This window comes from Solea senegalensis, linkage group LG2 (assembly GCF_019176455.1).
Source record: "Solea senegalensis isolate Sse05_10M linkage group LG2, IFAPA_SoseM_1, whole genome shotgun sequence".
Classification (NCBI taxonomy): domain Eukaryota; kingdom Metazoa; phylum Chordata; class Actinopteri; order Pleuronectiformes; family Soleidae; genus Solea; species Solea senegalensis.
In genome coordinates, this window is record NC_058022.1 from 26119130 (window position 1) to 26137373 (window position 18244).

General features: G+C 39.7%; 1 protein-coding gene across 1 annotated transcript in view; it reads right to left on the reverse strand.

Annotated features, from left to right (window-relative positions):
• Positions 1-18244, reverse strand: part of xirp2a (xin actin binding repeat containing 2a) — a 55279-nt gene that overhangs the window by 18206 nt on the left and 18829 nt on the right. The window contains exons 4-5 of the mRNA XM_044019015.1: positions 14352-14463; positions 1850-2001 (exon numbers count right to left, since the gene is read on the reverse strand). Coding sequence (XP_043874950.1) covers positions 1850-2001; positions 14352-14463 — 264 coding nt within the window. The remainder of the gene's footprint in view (positions 1-1849; positions 2002-14351; positions 14464-18244) is intronic.

Below are 18244 nucleotides of genomic sequence, written 5' to 3' on the forward strand. Positions count from 1 at the left end.
AGCGCTTGATTGTGATGTTAGCGCAGTGAGGAGAGTGTTCAGTGTTATGTTAACGACGGCTCTCGTGTGTTCTGAAATGGCTGTAAAGCTCCGACTCAAGGGGCTTGTTGCCATGCAGACCTGGGATCAACTAACAGCTATGTTATGCTGCATTGTGGAGCACGAAATTCACTTTTTACTCATTAGAAATGCATTTTAATTTCAGTTTAACATTATGTAATGACGCTGTTATCCCACTGTACACTGTTATTCTCTTAGTAACTTTGAAGCACAGCCTTTGTTGTCTCAATACATTATGCCATGCTGTGTAAAAAGGCACCAGAAGGTGGCAGGTCATCACCTGTAAACAAGCCACAGTGTGACCTCATCAACAACATGCTCCACATGGATTATTTAAATAATAACAACAATAATAATAAGAAATTCACAATAAAGGTTTTCCAACAAAATGAGAGGCTTTGTTTTTTGGGGTCAGCAGGTACACAGCAGCTGACTGCTCACGCGTGTCGATTAACGCGATAGAATAATATGTCACATAATATTCCTCCGAACTTGATTTTTAGAAAAAGTGACAGTCCTAGTTTACAAGGAGACAGCAGACATTTTGGCCTTGGCTGAATAACAGGTCATACATCTGAATTGTGTTTGGTTCATAAAGTGCGTGCAGGCTCTTCACAGCTGCAGCGGCTGTTTTGTTGTTGGTAATGACTAATGATTCTGGGATATTTTAGACACGGGCGCCTGCTTCTGCGCTGCCTGTGTGGGTTCATCTGAATCTAATGTGAAATACACAGTTTCAAGAGACATTACTTTACACATAACTGACAAAGTGATTGATGGTTTTGTGCATTACCTCTGGACTACCTCTCTGTAAGGCACCGTTTCTCTACCCTGACTTGGGGAAAACAAATTTGTTTACAATATAATGTGAATGAATGTATAGATTCATTTTACACTTTGCATTCAAGTCACATGGCTTACTTGAATTAAATATCAATTAATATTTATCGTATGTGCTACATTTTGTTTGTATTGATTACTTTCACACCAGTGCTGTAGTAAATACATGGATTTCTGACTACCAATATAACAATGTAAACAGCATACTTAATTATAACTTCAAAACGACTTTAAAATGACCCCTGTGATACCTAATTAGAAATGACATTATTAGATTGTTACTAATGATACTAATGATGAAGTGTGTGGATGGTTCAGTAGTAGACCATCAAGGGAATTAAAGATAAATGTGAGGTGTTGGGAGCTGATTAATGGGACAATAAATATGAACAATCTGTCATGTCATCAGGTGTGGACTCATTTTACCTGTTTCTGATTAAAATAAGGATTTTTCTAAAAAAAAAGACAGATGTTGTGTTTTAGATATGGCCATTGCTCTGCAACAGTGAGTTGATTCTCATCAGAGAATCTGTTTACCAGTGGAAACCAAATGTGTTGGTGACAGAATGTAAAAACTGTTTACACTGTTTGATGAAATAAGTCAAAGATCTGTTTGTTAGTTTGTTCAAGGCTATAAAGTGCTGTAAGTGCTATAAAGCGGGTTCAGTTTTGTTTTCAAGTGTCCCTTTTGTGAAAACGGCACAGGACTGTGATTACATGGATGATGTACGAAGTCTGTATGGGCTGTTGTAAAAAGATGATGGTCCAAAATGGCAGCATCCAAAGAGTTGAATAAATATAAAAGGCTCATTCTGGGGTAAAGAAACACAATAATTCACACAATTAGGTGCAGACTTATGAAAGATTATAAGTATGATTATGATCTGTTATATGGCCACCTTGTTTCCCTTCCATCTCTGCTTACATCAAATTGGAGTTATCGTCTTACCGCAGCAGAGGTGCTCGTTTCTTTCTTGGACACGGCAGCCTGATACATCGCCAGCCGTTCTTTCACCGACACCGACTCAAGCTCCTGGTCCTCAGTGCTCAGTGCCCTCTCCTTGGGATGTCCTGACCTGGATCTGTCCGGAGTGCCTGCAGCTACAAACACAACCACAGAGGAGTTACATTCAAGACAGGAATGCCCTTCATTTTTGCACGCACACAAACACACAAACTTTATCCAGCCTGTTAGTTTCATCTCTTCAAGAGATCTGCTGATATGTTCCATCTTCTTCTAATTTTCTGCCACATAAAAAAGACTCAGACAGTTGGCTTTTTTGTAATCAGAGATAAAAGATGGTTACGTGTGTGAGAGTTTTCTTTCACTGAAGAGGTTGATGAGAGCCTTTCCAGCAGAACCAATGGGATTGATTTTAATATAGTTGCTTCAGAGAGACACACACATTTATTAAATGATGACATAATTACACTGTAGTTACACCAACTACATGGGAAAATAAAAGAAAGGTAAAGAATTGAAAGAAAATCAGAGCATGCATTCTCGAGGCCAACAGTTTAGTGTGGGCTGTGGCCTACTGGTGGACTTAGGAGGTACTGCAGGTGGGTCTCAGTCATGGATATAAAACACTTCTCCCTTTGTCACATAACGGGCTGTATATTCTTGAAAGAATATAATTGAAGATTAAGGATTGAGATTCGTGGCTTAAACATTTGGGAAGTGCTTCAGCTTTTTAAGGAGCCAAAACAACCTCATGGATTCAGGCTGCGCTAACGTTAGACAAATGTTTTTATATTGCATATTGAAGCATTCAAGTCTAGTCATTTTCTTTACTTTGCACGTCTTTGAGTAAAGAAAAAAAAACAGTAACCATGGTAACAGCTGCCTTTAAGGCAGGGTAACTCTAGCAGAGCACAGGTTGCGTTGATTACATCGGGCTCAAGTTGGGTTCGCGCACAAAACTGGAATGTTTCCCGGGCTCTGGTGAGATTCAAACAGGCAAATGCAACTCTAGTCTTCGAGCACATGAAGGTGGTGTCTTTTGAGGCCTTTTTTTGCCTTTAAAAGCATCTCCCAAGTTTTTTATCTTGTAAGTGAGAATCATATGGCGACAAAGTCTCAAATGAAAGCATAATACTCATCAATCGCAAAGCACTACTTTATGATCCTTCACACTGCGCGGCACATCCCTGCGGATAACCAATTTAAAAAAGCCATTGATTTTACATTTGACTTTTCTGCACTACAAAGCATCATTAGGCAACAGAGAGGCCTTTGTTAAAACTAAGCATACACCCACACTGGACCTTTTAGCACTTGCCATGTTCTCTCTCTCCAGGCAACAACACTGTGGGATGAAAGACAACCATAAATAGAAATGGTTCTCTCTCATTATGTGCTCACACTGTAACCCTTTGACATTTTGAAATTCTAATCCTAGATTTGTTTTCTGCAATAGGTGCTCACATATCTTTTTGTTGGTATAATTTCGTCTCAGAGAAGAGAGGCCAGGATACATTCTACCTCAGGTGCTTATTTGAGAAATCGTACGGCAGCTGCTTCTTCAGTCCGCGCATATACTGCAGATCTGATGGAGGTCGCCTTGGTGCTGTTGTAGTACGGAGATTAGTGTCAGATTCAGTGCTTACTGCATTAGTACATGCCATACATTCACGGTGGGTTGTGCAAGCTAACGCAGAATGCTTCTCTCCGCCCACTTAGAGTAACGTTATAGTAAACTGCATGTCCTGACCCTGACCTGACGCAGCCCACACTTTGATTCCATGTCAACAAAATGAAGAAATCCAACACCTAGAGATTTTCTGTTGAAGGCTAAGTGTCAATGTTTGCCCACTCTTTTTTCTTTCTTTTTTAAAATTAAGTTTTATATTTGAATGGCATTCTGTATGGACATTCAGTGAATGATTATCATTCTGTAGACAGTGACGTTATTAAATTAATAAATATCAATTTAGAAAAGTTATAAAGGGGGGTGGAGATGAAGAAGCCGAAGGAAGGGATAAAAAAAGGTTATATTGGATTTTTTTTGTTTGAAATTTATTGGATTAAGTGTTATGGCTGGATCCACAAAAATCTTTCATGTTGAGTTGAAGTTTAACACTTTAATTCAAACCTGAGGCTACTTGATTTGCAAAACAGGAGGGGGCAAACTGCTCCTGGAAGTTTCCTCCTTCATCTGCATCCTGATTTCCAGTTTGAGTTTACTACCTACTTATCTGGGGACCGATAAGTAGGTAGGGAACTCTTTGCTCCTGTTTATGTTCTTAAAGTCTGTAGGCTACAGGATAGAAAAAAAAGTTTCACTTTTCTGCTCCAACTGCTCAGAATCAAATGCAAAAAAAACACCTGAATCTCTGAAAGTGAGTGTCACTGAATGCTGTCGAAATGATTCAGAACATCGATTGATTCTGAACTGCCCTGTTTGGTCACTGAATGCTGATCATTTATTTGAATATTTCATGAATTTTGGACTGACGTTTAATGAATGTTTTATAGTATATCTGATTATTTTATATATATATATATATATATATATATATATATATATATATATACATTTTGCTCTAATGTTTAATCTTAATTCCTGTTTAAATTTAGAACCATGTATTTCCGACCAGCATCAGGTTAAAGTGTGAATTCACAGATGTTACCTTAAAGCAGGCTCCCATTGGACAATACCAGCCGTCAATCACACTGGCATCCAATCATATGAGCTGTCATTGATTGATTGTCTATTTTTCTGTAAATTATAACATAATTTATGAATTTGACATGATGTTCTACCGAAGATGAACTGACACTAGTGATTGAGACCTTTAACTTCACTTTTCAAATTGGAACACACATCCATTTCTTCAACAGTCTATGGGTTTAACCAAGCTTTATTATAGATGCCATGAGACAAAGCCAGGTTCTTCATTTTTAGCTTTCTACTAGTGATGCATGTTAGTGCAACCAATAACCCATGAGGCAGAGACAGAGAGAGGAAAAGAGATAGGCTGACCGAGACAGTAGCATCTGAAAATAAACAGGGTTTTGTAAAGTAGCCGCCACCACATCCTATAAATATGGGTCAGAAATCCTATACCTGAGGCTGCAATGTGACCTAATACCAGCATGATGACAGAAGCACAAGGATAATGCCCTCCTTTATCACCAGAGATCATAGTTCAGGTCATGGTCTGGAACTGTCACAGAGGCAGAGACAGACAGGAGGGGTTTTGACGCCTGTGAGCTGTGAGAGAAGTGCTTTGGATATCTGTGGCAAATTGTTGCAAAGGGACGCAAATGTGCCATAGCACAGAGATGAGGTAACCGGCTCCGGGGGGTGGGGGGGCTGACTGGAAGAACAAAATAAAACCATCAGCCTTTTTATAAACTAGCTCTGTCTGCAGCGTCATGTTCCCCTGAAACATGGAGACGTGTGGAGAGGAAGTGTGCATGTGCGTGTGAGGGAGTCACACTCACACTCGGTCATTTCTAATGACAGTATTTTACATTAAATGAATTAATATAATGCTACTTATCGTGACAATTTTTTAGTAAAGTTATTAAGTTTTGAAAAATTATGGCCAAAATGTATTTAACTCTTTGTGTTTTTGAAGTTACATGAAGGAAAGGAAGGGGTGGCGGTGCCAAAGGTAAAGTCAGTACTATTCAAGTAATCCACAGAGAGCTGTGAAACAATTAATGAAACAAATAAAGATGACATTTTAAAAGAATTATAGTTGTTATATTTTCATGTAATGTGCTATAAGACAACTGGGAAGATTCCATAAGTAGAATGCATTTAAAAACAATTGCCAACTTGACTTGAATTAATAGCAACCTGTGAGTGTACACTTGCTTGGCAGTGTATATCAAGTTTAAACTCAAAGTTTAAACTCAAGCAAGTCCAGTCAATATACAGCTAACTACAGACGGTGACTCTGGCCCTGGTTATCATCAATTAAACAATGTAACCCATCTGTGTTGAAAGAGTATGTATCCTCAAGCTGTGTTAACTAAACCACCACCTTGAAATGTGTGGTTATTAGTGCTGGTGCCAACAGATGTTTAATTAGGGTTATCAGTCACTCCAATAAGGACCAGATCTCTGTTTACAGTGCAGTATTGATGTGGAAAAAGGTAACTTGTGTCATTCCCAATCCTGAACTGTTCAAAGTCACATTAAGCCCTTTACACTGGATACTATTTTCTTCCTCTCAGAGTATTAGCTTCTTATCTCTTTAATTCCCCAGCAGAGGCACAAGTGTTGGCACCAGGTGGGGGTGTAATGGAGGTGGGGGGAGGGCTGGGAAAAGCCAACAGGGGAGGTTATGCTAGTGCTGCCGGTATGCACGACTCACTGGCTATATTGAGCCTAGACATGGACCATTGACCTCCCTGTCACTGCCTCCTCGCTGCTGCCTGTGCTACAGCATTGAGAGGTGAGGCACCGCAGCGCCTGCTCGTTAGAAGTGAGGAGGTGAACAGTGGCACAGGGTGTTATGGGGAGAGACAAGTGAGGAGCATGTATCCAAGAAAGAGAGAGATAATTTAAGGCTACAAGGGAGCTGCAGTAAGGCTTTCAAGCACACAGCTAAATCAAAGCCAGCAGATCTGAGTCAAGCAGACGCCGACTCCTAATCCCAGAGGTGTCACCCCCATTCTCTGCCCACAAGACTTTAAGCAACCCAATTTTCTGTTCAGTACCTTCTGACCAAAGAAGTTGATGGCCAAGGTTTGAAAGGAGAGCCAAAACAAGCTATACTAATTGAAATGTCAGCCACAGAGGGTGATTTCTACCTTACAGATGGAAGCAAAACAGGCACTATAATTGAGCTGTCAAATCTATCACAATAACTTCTGTGCATGGTGTGCAGATTGCCCCGGAGTTCTTCCTTAAGCTTGGCTAAGTATTTCGTCTCCAATTTGCAAAGCTTTCAATGTATTCCACATCACAATGCCGCTGGTTCCGACTCTCGGAAGGAAAAAGATCGAGCCCATACATGACAATGCACAAATGCACCTGGTGCATTCACGGAAACACAGTGCACGAGCACATCTTGTTTCTATGGCGCTTCTTCTCAATACAGCTCCTCCCCTTCATCTTATCTCTGATTTGACATCAAAGACATCTCATGTCAGCAGCCTGGCACATCAAACAGACTTATTATGAGGTAAAATGTCATCCACCACATACAATCTGTCTCCTTCCATCTCTGCTTAAGCCTTTCAAAGAGCTGCGCCTGAGTGGGGCTCATGTTGATACAAGAGTCAGCCCTGAAATGCTGATAAAAAAAAAGAAGCTCATATACGTCTCTTACCTTCTGTTACTGTGTAGGTTGTTCTTCACACCAAAACAAAATACTAATAAATAAATGAACTAAAAATAGATTCCAACAGAGCAGAAAAGAACCTTGGAACCCCAGGGAAAAAAATGGGACTGATTGACAAGCTTCAACCCAACACAGCAAGCAAATCCAGGGCAGAGACGGACAGTGTGGCTTGGAGACCAGCTCCAGCAAGTGCACTCTACAGCTCAGTGAGGCCCAGGGATCCAGTGACAGCTGATTTTATTTTAGAAGTCCCCCTTCGTAAAAAATAGGATGGACATCGGGGAGCGGGTAGGTATATGTGGATTGGCTTTTTTTAGCATCGTGTATCAAGGTAGCCAACATGCCTTTAAACCTATGTCACCAGTGGTCTTATGGACTAAGACGTCTGACACTGTGAGCTGGAAAACAGCCAGTGCATCCGTCATTCATGCAGCAGAAGAGACGTGTGGCATTTGGAATTATTGCTTGTGTAAGAATGGTAAATATCTTGACATTGACATTGTATGGAAGACACAGACACACATACATACAAACAATGTAAAAGTGATAGGACTTGTACCATCCGATGTCACGTTACCACAACAAATAATATCATCAATCAATATAATCATGCCCAGATTGTTGTTGTGCAACATTCTGGAACACACACAGGACTTATTAGCTTTCTTGTCCGTAGTTGGATGAGAGCATTATTACTGGCATGCCTGTGCACTGTTGATATGTAGCTGCGGGCATTGTAAAAACTCACAATTATTCAAATAAAAGCACAAAAGCACCTTGGATAGCTCACAAATGAAAACATATGTTGTTGATTTAATTCCTTACAAACATGTAAAAATTAATAGAGGTGTTTTTTTTTTTGCAATTACCATTGTGAATCTGTTTCTTGCCAAGCGCAGGCAGACCCAGCTGCTGTTTGCCGAGAGGCCCTTTTCCCCAGGACAAGTAACAGGCTTCCCACTTGTCTTACACAGGAGTAGTAGTAGTTAAAATACAATTCATGTTGTTTTGTCTCTTTAGTCTTTTAGTCTATTTACATTCATTTTTTTAGTAGTTTGCTACTTTTTTGATTATCTTCTGCCTGTTTGCTGTTGTTTTGTCTCTTCAGTCACAAGGTTCCTGACCTCTCGGCTTCCTCGGCCCGTGCCTGCTTGACCCTCTTGTGCTGACAGACATAGTGTTCATCATCCATCTAGTTTTTAAGCTATGCTAAGGTCACCAATTGTTTGTTCTATCATCTATAACTATATTTTTTCCTACATAGATCTTCTTGTCTTCAAACAAATAAGTATTATTTCCCAATATATCTCAATATTAATGGAAAATAGATAGATTTTAGTAAAACTGACTTCCAGGATTCCCATATAACATGTCTTTGACTCTCTGTGTGCAATATTGATTGCTGATTCAAGGAATGATAATAATAATACCACTTCCTGTTAATGAAAGCTTCTTCTCAGACACTTTTATAGACTAGCTCTTGGTATGTGAAACATGTGCTCATGTTTCCTCTGGAGTCAAATATGCCCACAGAAGCTGCTCAACATTTGTAAGTGATTGCATGCAAAACGAGAACAATTCAAGCCAGAAACCTTCAGCGATTAAGACAAACTCAAGTGATCGAAGTAGAAATGCACGGTGAAAGATAAGTCATATTGATATCTATTCTTTCCTTTCCCTTTCTTTCTATTTGTGTTTATTTCTGTCCTCCCTCTTTGTCTTTCTTGGACATATGTTGCCCTAAAGCAATGGCAAAGGTCCTCTTTTAAACCAGTGACCTTCTGTTTATGTCTGATCAGCCCGAGGCCTTTCATTCACTCTTTTTCCACCTACAACCTATTTGACATCACAAGACAGCATTGTAGCTTACATCTGTGTGTGTGTGTGTGTGTGTGTGTGTTTGTCTATTCTCTCCACATTATTAGCTGCGATCATGACTGTTTACTGAACTCATACATGAAACACAAGGTGTTCTAGGGGGGCCCACCCCCTGAGATGCCGTTGGCAGCACATCGACTGAAGAAAAGCTTGGTTATCAGGCTTGTTGAGAAGCTGCACTCTGCTGATAATCCCACTGAAATTGCACATGGATTTCCTGTTCCTAAGTGGGAAATAAACAAACTCCTGTAGAATACCTAACAAAGGGGCCTGAGAATATCCTCAGTCTCGCCCCCCAAACAAGTTCAAAATTTAAATATTGTTCAGAAAATTAAGAGCTAAATGCGATAAGTAAGTCGTCAGTAATGAAACACCATTAATGTTTTGGTTTCAGGCAGGCTTCCGCCACAGAAACTAGTACCAGGAACAAAAAAACTATGTGTGTTTGCAGCACAGGCACCAGGAACTACGATCCCTGTACTTTGATATATTTCAGGAACGTTCTGGGTGGAGCGTTTTATTAAAGCCAATCAATCTCTGTAAAAACTTGTTAAATCTCCTTCCAAATTCAATCCAGCAGTTATTGTATATTTAATACACTTTGTTAATGTTACTGTCATTTTGTTGTGTGCTGTTATGAACCATGTTTCCTGTTGTCCTCTACTGTATGTGCCATCAATTAGAGGAGCAGATTATGTAATACGTAATATACAAGATGAATGATTCAATTAATTTGAGTGACATTGTTATTATTGAATAGCATAGTCTTTACATCACTGCTGCCTGGGGTGACCGGGGTGAAACAGCTTGTTGTGGCCACACATTGTTACCAAACACACACACAAACTGGCACTTCCTAGAATTACTGTATGTGGTGTAAACTTGTCTTTTCATGACAGACAGCGAGGGCTCTATTTTCCACAAACACAAGCAACATTTCCCAACACAAATGTGATGCGCCACTTTTTTTTTTTTTTTTTCATTTCTGTGGCTGTGAATGTTGGCACAAACCAGGTGCAAACAGGTGCAGGTTACACAGCTCAGAGCAAAGTGGAAGGAGGCATGATTACACTGTTAGTGAGAGGAATACAAAATCGGCAGGTGGAGTTTAGTTTCAGTAATGTCACCCGGAGAAACAAAGTGCTAGATATTAGTGTGTCGGAAGCACATGGAGCAGGTGAATCTAAGTTATGCAAAAAATCCACTTATGCTATTGTTTAGGTGGTGTAAAAGAGTTGCAGTGCCAGTTGCATGGTTTTTACATAGGCTTCAATTAATCATAGCTGTGTTTTCTTAAGTCCTCCCTTTAAAAAGCAGATAGTTATGGTAAAACACTTTTTCCAATAAAGAGCATCTGTGCGCACACTTACAGTAGGTGCATTAGCAGGTTTGTAAAACGTGTCCCCTAAATCAAAGTGAGATACTGCTCCAACAGTGTTTACATCAGTTTTGTTGGTTAGTTGCACATTTTCTTTTCACTAACTGAGTTTCCTTATTCACCTCCTGAACACTAGAGGGGGGAACTGACAATGGTGTGGACGCAGGTGTGAGTTATATTAACAATCAGATACTGTATATTTCCAGACATCTGATTGTTTCATGTTGAGCTTTTCTGAACTGGAACAGGAGCAATTCTTAATTTCCCAACATCAGTCATGCCTTAAGATCCAATTTACAAGCCATAATAGATAATAGCAGCTAAGGAAATAAAATGTAAAACTGACAGGAAGAAAAAACTATGTTGTTTTTCTTGAGAATACAATTATAAAGATATCATCATTTGGCATGCAATTCTAAGAATAACTAAACAAAAACTGGCAAATCCACCTCCAACTGGCAGCACTTTTCCACTTAGAGAAATTATCTTGGGCTTAGTTTGATCAGCCACAGAGTCATAAACAGTCAAAATAAACAGCATATCTACAGCGCTGTGCAAAAGTCTCCGTGCACCAGCACCTTTGTTAATATCTGTCAAGTTCTGTGATCATTGGCATTTGGCTGAAAGTTGAGTTTAACTCATACAACATGTATGTGTATGTGTATGTAATGCTCAAGCATTTCATGAATAATCCTCACATAATCAACCTTTTTCAGAGCACAGAATACTAGGTTTTTTTTAGAGATGTGTTTTTTAAAGTTGAATATCTTTTCCATATTTCCTGGATGTGTTTTACTGGAAGTGATTGAGAAATAATTATATTTTATGGTCATTATAGCAGTGCTAAAACAACACATTTTGTGGTGGCCTAAGATTATAAACAGAGTGAAAAACACTGCTTTTTTTTTATATGAACTTATTTTGTGTGCCACGAGGCAATGGGGATTTTTCTCACATAAACAAGGCTGCCTATTTGGAAAGAGCAGTGTGGAGATTTAGAAGTGAGCTTTGCATGTGTTTACAGTGCTGTTACACACTGCTCTATTTAAACATTACGGCTTTGCAGGGAACAAGCTCCTGAAGCCCTCCTGCCACCACAGTCAGTCATGTGGCCTTACAAATCATGCAGTGTTGTCACTGTCAACTTGTCAGCGGAGACAAACGCCGTCGCTCAGTCGGGGGAAAAACAGGAACGCTGAGGATCGTCAATAAGCCCGTTGTCGTAGTCCTCAGCTGAACCCCGGCCTTGTCAGGACCAGTCGTCCTCATGGAGACCAAAACCTGGTCATAATGAGGCATACTCAATATTTCTGAGGAACTGGTTAAGTTTAGGGCTAAGATTTGAATTGTGGTTAGGTTAATTAAAGGGTTCACTGCTCATGGTTAAGGTTTGTGATGTAATGCTTAGTTCAGGCAATCAAAATGCATGGAGTGTCCTAAGAAGAATAGCGGCACATACCTGCATGTGTGTGTGTGTAAGAATATGTTGACTGTGAGCATGCATGGCCAAATTTATGAGCGAGTGTGTGTGTGTGTGTGTGCATTTGTGTGTTTCACACCTTGATACCACTTTTAGGCCTGTCAACACCTTTCTCACTTTCTACAGAGAGAATAGAACAGAATGACTTAATGACATGAAATAGAATGAGGTAATAGAGCACTACCCTGCACTACACCCAAGCACTCAGACATCAATAGGCAATAGGTACAACCAAAATACAGGGTAGTTGCTACCTTAATAAATAGATTGATAAATGAATGCAGAACAGTATTATAGATTTTATTAATTATTTCAATGGTTGAAAAAGGTTTTACTGCAGTATGTGAACACTATTATACTTTTTATTGGTACAGGTACATAATAGTGTGGCTCCTTTGTGCCACAAAACAGATTTACATGACATGCAAAAGAAAATAATAATTGTGCGCACAAAATATTAATAATAATAGCAATTTGATCGCAAGTGGGCCGGACCAGTAAAATAATAGCATGATGACCCATAAAGAGATTTTAGAGTTAATGAGGTATGTTTTTACGAAACAAATAATGAACAAACCTCAAATTTCCTGAGAAAAATAAGTACAATTTCAACAATAATATGCCTGAGTTTATCCACTACCAGTCTTGAATAAAGTAGCTTAAAGGGATAATTGAGTAAAAGTTTCTTACCAGAAAGTTACTTTGGTAGAAGTTCAAGTCAGTAAAAGTCTTAAAGTTTATGACATTTAATGTACTTAAGTATCAATTGTCTTTCAACTGGTAGGTTGAATGGTTGAGTTCAATTCCTGCCTCTGCTAGTCTATATGTGTCCTTGAGCAAGACACTTATCCCCATGTTGCAGCGTGTGAATGGGTGAAAACTGTAGTGTAAAGCAGCTCATCAAGACTAGAAAAGCTCAATATAAATACAGAGAATTATAAACTCTACTTCTAATGAGTAATAAAAAGTAAAAGTTGCTAGAAATATAAATAACAAAGTAAAGTACAGATACGTGAATATTGTAGTAATGAAGTACAGTAATTAAGTATGTGTACTTTACAAAGTAAGGAAAGTACAAATACTTCATTAAATAAGTACAGTTAGATTACAACTGTCTTTTAAAATGTATAATGACAACCTACAGATCACAGGGGATCTACAAAAGTCCCACCACAATCACACTATCTCTGGATAAAGTGAGGATAAAGTGGTAGAAGATGGATGATGGACATTATACATTTTGTGGGGAACAAATTAGTATTTTGTGGCCAAGAATCACATTTTTTTTTCTTCTAATGTGAGGTTAGTTACAGGTTCCTTCCTGACTTTGCGTTATGCTCTGGATCCCTGTTTCGTGTTATTCCAAATCTCTCTCTATCCTTTCATTTCCTGTCATTTGCTCTTTGTCACTGGCCAATAAAGGTACAAATCAAATAAAACACCTCTTTCTGTTTCCACTTCATGGTTGATTACATTGCATTTTGCTTTTGATTTTGCTTCCATTAACCTTGTTTTCTGATGTTCTGCCAGTTCATTTCAGTTTGCAGTAATTATTACCGCTCTCTTGTTAGCAACAGTCTTCCTGTTTATGGCCCTCAAAGGCTTACACACACACACACACGTTTGTGCAAATGTGAGGACACTCGTCGTCATGATGCATCCCCTAGCCCCTTATCCTAAACAGCCATTTTAATGTGTGACAGAACGTGAGGACCAGCCCAAATTGTCCTCACTTTCACAAAATGCTCTTGCTTCCTGTGGTTTGTAAATTTGAGTGCACACATACGCACACAAACACACACGGTGGTGCTAAGTGTAAGGGTCAAGCACAGCTCCATGTGCCAGAATCTCATACAACCACACTTCAGCAATCACTTTAACATGCTGATTACAAATGTTAGTATACAGTCAATAGACTTTTTGTTTTTACCTCCGTTCACACTCAGCAAGGTCTTTCACACCGAGATTCCTGAGAGACTGACCCGTTTTTTGCACCTTGCACTGTGTAAGCTCCATCTTGTATGTACATTGCTATCAGCGTCAGCGGAAAAGAAACTGAATGTAGCCACCACAGAGTTGCTATCACAGTAATGGAAGCGCAGTATCTAGCAAACGTCTAGCTTCCCATTAAAAATCTGCCGGGGGGAGGCAACCTTATCTAGCAAAGTACAATCTAGTTTTTAAAAGCTGTTTTCTGCCAAATGGTTATCTCATAAAACAAATGGAACCAAAAAAAAGTGCAGTAACCACTCTGCAGCTGTGGTCATCAGCTTGACAGCGTGCTGTAAGCATGATACAATCACAGGCGAGCCAGCAGTACAAAATGTTGCAACACATCTGATGTTGCAACCAAAAGTCACTTCTGAAACGTTGCTTTTCACGGAACAATTCCCAAAACAAGAAGGTACTCACGCAGACTGTTGTCCTGAGGTGAAGCCATGGTCTGATCTGAGGACACGTCGGCCTCTATTTGACTACCGGACATCACTCTTTTGGATGGGGAGGTGTCAATGGATGCTACATTCTGGTAAGAGAGAGAGAGAGGGGAGGGAGAGTTATCAGAGGAAACACCTGTGCTCCTTAACAGGAAAATGGAGAGGTTGAACCGGCCCAAATCACCTAAACACACACACAGATTAGCACAATCGTTAAGTCACATGGTTGAGTGTAAAGAGCAATGGCCTTGAACACAATGTGAACAGAAAGTTAGTGCAAACAGCATTTGGTTGAATTTTAATAGAGTTTGTGTTTCTGCAATGTGACAAAAAGGTAGAACTGCATGGCTTTGGTGAATTCAGGCTTTTAACAGTCAGAAAATGATCTTTATTTTCTTTATTTTCAACATCAGGTGATAACTTTACAGTATCAATCACTAGTTTTGAGTCTAATTCCATTGAGCATGACATACAGTACATTTATATAGACAATAAAGCACAGCGAACAGGAGCCTGGTTGATTCCCGGTTTTAGAACTGACATGCAAATCTCGAGGCTTCACAACCAGCTTTCATTTTGCAACCAGAGGACAACGTCCACTTTTTATGTACAGTTTATGGTCAGAACGTCAACATATGTTGTAGGTTTAAACCCCATCACAGGATGATTACTAGCTTAGACGTCAGCTGTTCAGTTGCAAATCATCACTGCGGGGGAACAAACACACCTGTCTGTGTGTGCCCATGTGGAGGTGTGTGTGTGTGTGTGTGTGTGTAGTTGCAAATGTGCAGGTGTGTTCCTCATCATTTGCAAATCAAATTTATTCCCCATGGTGGGTTGTTTTTTTTTTTTCCATCCCTTTTTCCGACAGCTTCTGGTTGAGCATAGACACAACGCGACAACAAACATGCAACGACTCCATGCACACGCACACAGCATAAACCTGTCTGTCAGGCTCCTCCCCCCCCAACATAATTTCAGAAAAGCAACAAAGGACAAAACATTGGACTCAGAAATCCAATTTAGCAAATCCCCATACCCTCCTACACAGTATTACACACACACACACACACACTGGGATAAAATGGGGATGTAAACATAACCTCTCCCTTTCTACCACAGTTATCCTCACTCTCTTGCTGAAGCACCACTCACACCAAATGAAACTCAGTAAACTGCGAGGAGCAGAAACACACGGTCCTCACCGGCTGCTAACCACAGCTCCCCAGTGCTCCGTGTTTGACTTCTGACGTTAAACACAGCATTTTGTCTTCATCAGGGCGTTACTTTGCTTGGGGAATGATTAAGGGAACGAGCGTGAGGATGTTCTACAGGCCAGTGTGTGAAAAGTGTGTGTGTGTGTGTGAGTATGTGGTGGTTAAATATCAGTGAAGCAAATTACGGAAGTGAATGCCTCTGAATTAAAGTCATTATAGGGGATTGAGACATTAAACTCCCTTTGGATTTCTGGTGGGCTTGTTTCCACTTAACATTGTTGAATTATAAATATAATTCCTGACCTATTTTAAATGACATTTTCTATTTTCTAGTTCACTTTCTATTTTTCAGTTGCATCACAGCAGATATAAAAGCCCAGGACTGAAAAAAAGGGAGATACAGTAGTTGAGATCATGTCTGAACTCACTCAGAGACGCACAGTCATTAAGGTTGAATGTGTTCTGGAGGTTATTAAATGACCAGGGAGTAGCAGTGTCTTCAATTGGAGCGTCATCGCTACATTAGTTCAAGTCAATTTGGACTGCACTACGGCGACAATGTAGTTATTTCCATTATAGTCAAACTGATGGTAATCATTGAAATAATTGGACACATTGTTTGTCTCCGTGTGTCATTTCATCTGAACGTAAAGATATCGTTTCCCATTTAAATACATTGATTTGCTCTAATTATTTTTGCTCACATTTGAGATGGGTTAAAAAGAATGTGCACACATTACATATCTATCGAGCATTTGAATTTTAATTGCATATATTTTTTCAAACAATCCTGATAAAACATATGACCTTATTTTGAAAACTATACAAAAAAAGAACGTTTTATTACTATTATTATCAAAATCAAAAAAAATTTTCATCATGTTCTAATACAACATGTTGTTTTGAACAAAGCCAACACAATGGGATGTAGCGGAGAAACAGCAGAACTTGGTAATGACACCAGCAGACGTTGAAAATCCAAAATGAATCACGTTACCGGTAAAAACAAGTTGTTTTGTAGCCCCAAGCAATCATTCTGCAAAGAAAAACTGACAATGTGAAGTAATTCTGCAGCCAAAACTCAATTCATCTCTTTACAAAGCTCGTCAAGGACAAGAGCTTGGCACACCAGGATAGTGTATTCATTTAAAGATTATTGAGTATTAAAAACTCACTAACACAACCAGAGGTATATGACATGAGACACTCTGTGTCATCGCTAGACTGAACATTTCTGTTGATGTATTTATCTAAAGTATGAAGATATTCCATCACTGGTGCGTGTGTGAGTTTGGTCCATTTAAGTGGCGCTGCCCTTTAAACGACCACATTTTTATCTTACCACATATTTCCGCCGATTAAAAGTGAGTATGACGGTATAATAATTTTTATGAGATACAATAAGCAGATGAACAGCAGCAGTGGTTGAGCACAACGTGTCATGCAAACCAAGTGCTATCTCACTTTGAGTCCCTGCCATATGTTGTCTTTGGCGCAGGATGCCACAGAGGAAGAAGGAGGGTGAGTGTGTGTGTGAGCTACAGACTGAGTTAATAAGGGACAGTGGTTGGTGAAATCTGTCTAAATGCATTGGCTTGTCATGAGAGATAATCCCACAGAGAGAGAACAAAAAAAATCACCTCTTAAAAGTAGCTCAGCTAATGAAATCAGTGCAGGCCATCTGGGACCACTTCATGTGTGACAGACGCCCACAAAGAGGCCAGTCGGACCCACGATGATGGTGAAACCATGGCAACTGAAAGCACTGACATCCCCCACCTTCACATCGGTGCCTGTTAGACGGCGACATCACCGTGGCATATAGAGTGATCCGGGACTTTTGCAATTTACGCTGATTGTCTTGTATCAGCTATTGACATTTTCATCCTCTGACAAGCAGCGTATACATGTAGGACTTTAATGGCATGCTGTGGTGCATGGCAGGTCTCTACAGAGATCTGTCCGCCTCTCTCTCCTCAAATGTTCTCTATCTGTCCTCCCCCTCTCCCCTCCCCTGTGTCGCCCTCAGTTTCCAAAATGTCAGTCTCAGAAGTCAGTTCGTCAAGAATTGATTCGTAAAGGTTTTATTTTTTTCTCCACCCACGGATGGAAATGTGTCATTTGGGTGAGAGAATGTCAGGTGCAAAAACATAACTTGGATGGTGTTTGTTGAGTTTTGTTATCTCGTGACACAGAGTCTGAAAATGTATCGTCATTCCGAACTAGTCGTAATCTTCTTTTTGGCATTAGGATTCTGTTTAATTTGCTTTAATTTTTGACTCTATAAAACGTCTAAATCCATAACGGAACAATTCCCAAAAACAAATATCTAAAGCTTAGTGACAAAAGTCAAATTTCTCTGTGTTCTCCTCTAGCCCACTCACAGTACCTCCACAACCCACCAGGGGTCCTGAGACTACAGCGGTGATCATTGTTGTCAGCAAAATGACTAAAGTGAGTTTGAATATAATATAGCATTGAGCTTCTTTGGTCTCAAATAGGTCGGAAATTGCTCACGTTGCTTTTGCAGGAGTTTGTGGAGTTAGAGGAGCAGTCGAAATCAATAAGGTCCATGGGTTCAATACTGGATGTGACATTTTGGAGGAGAAAGGTTGTCTACCTCAGCGAAATGTACTTCTTAAACACACTTACA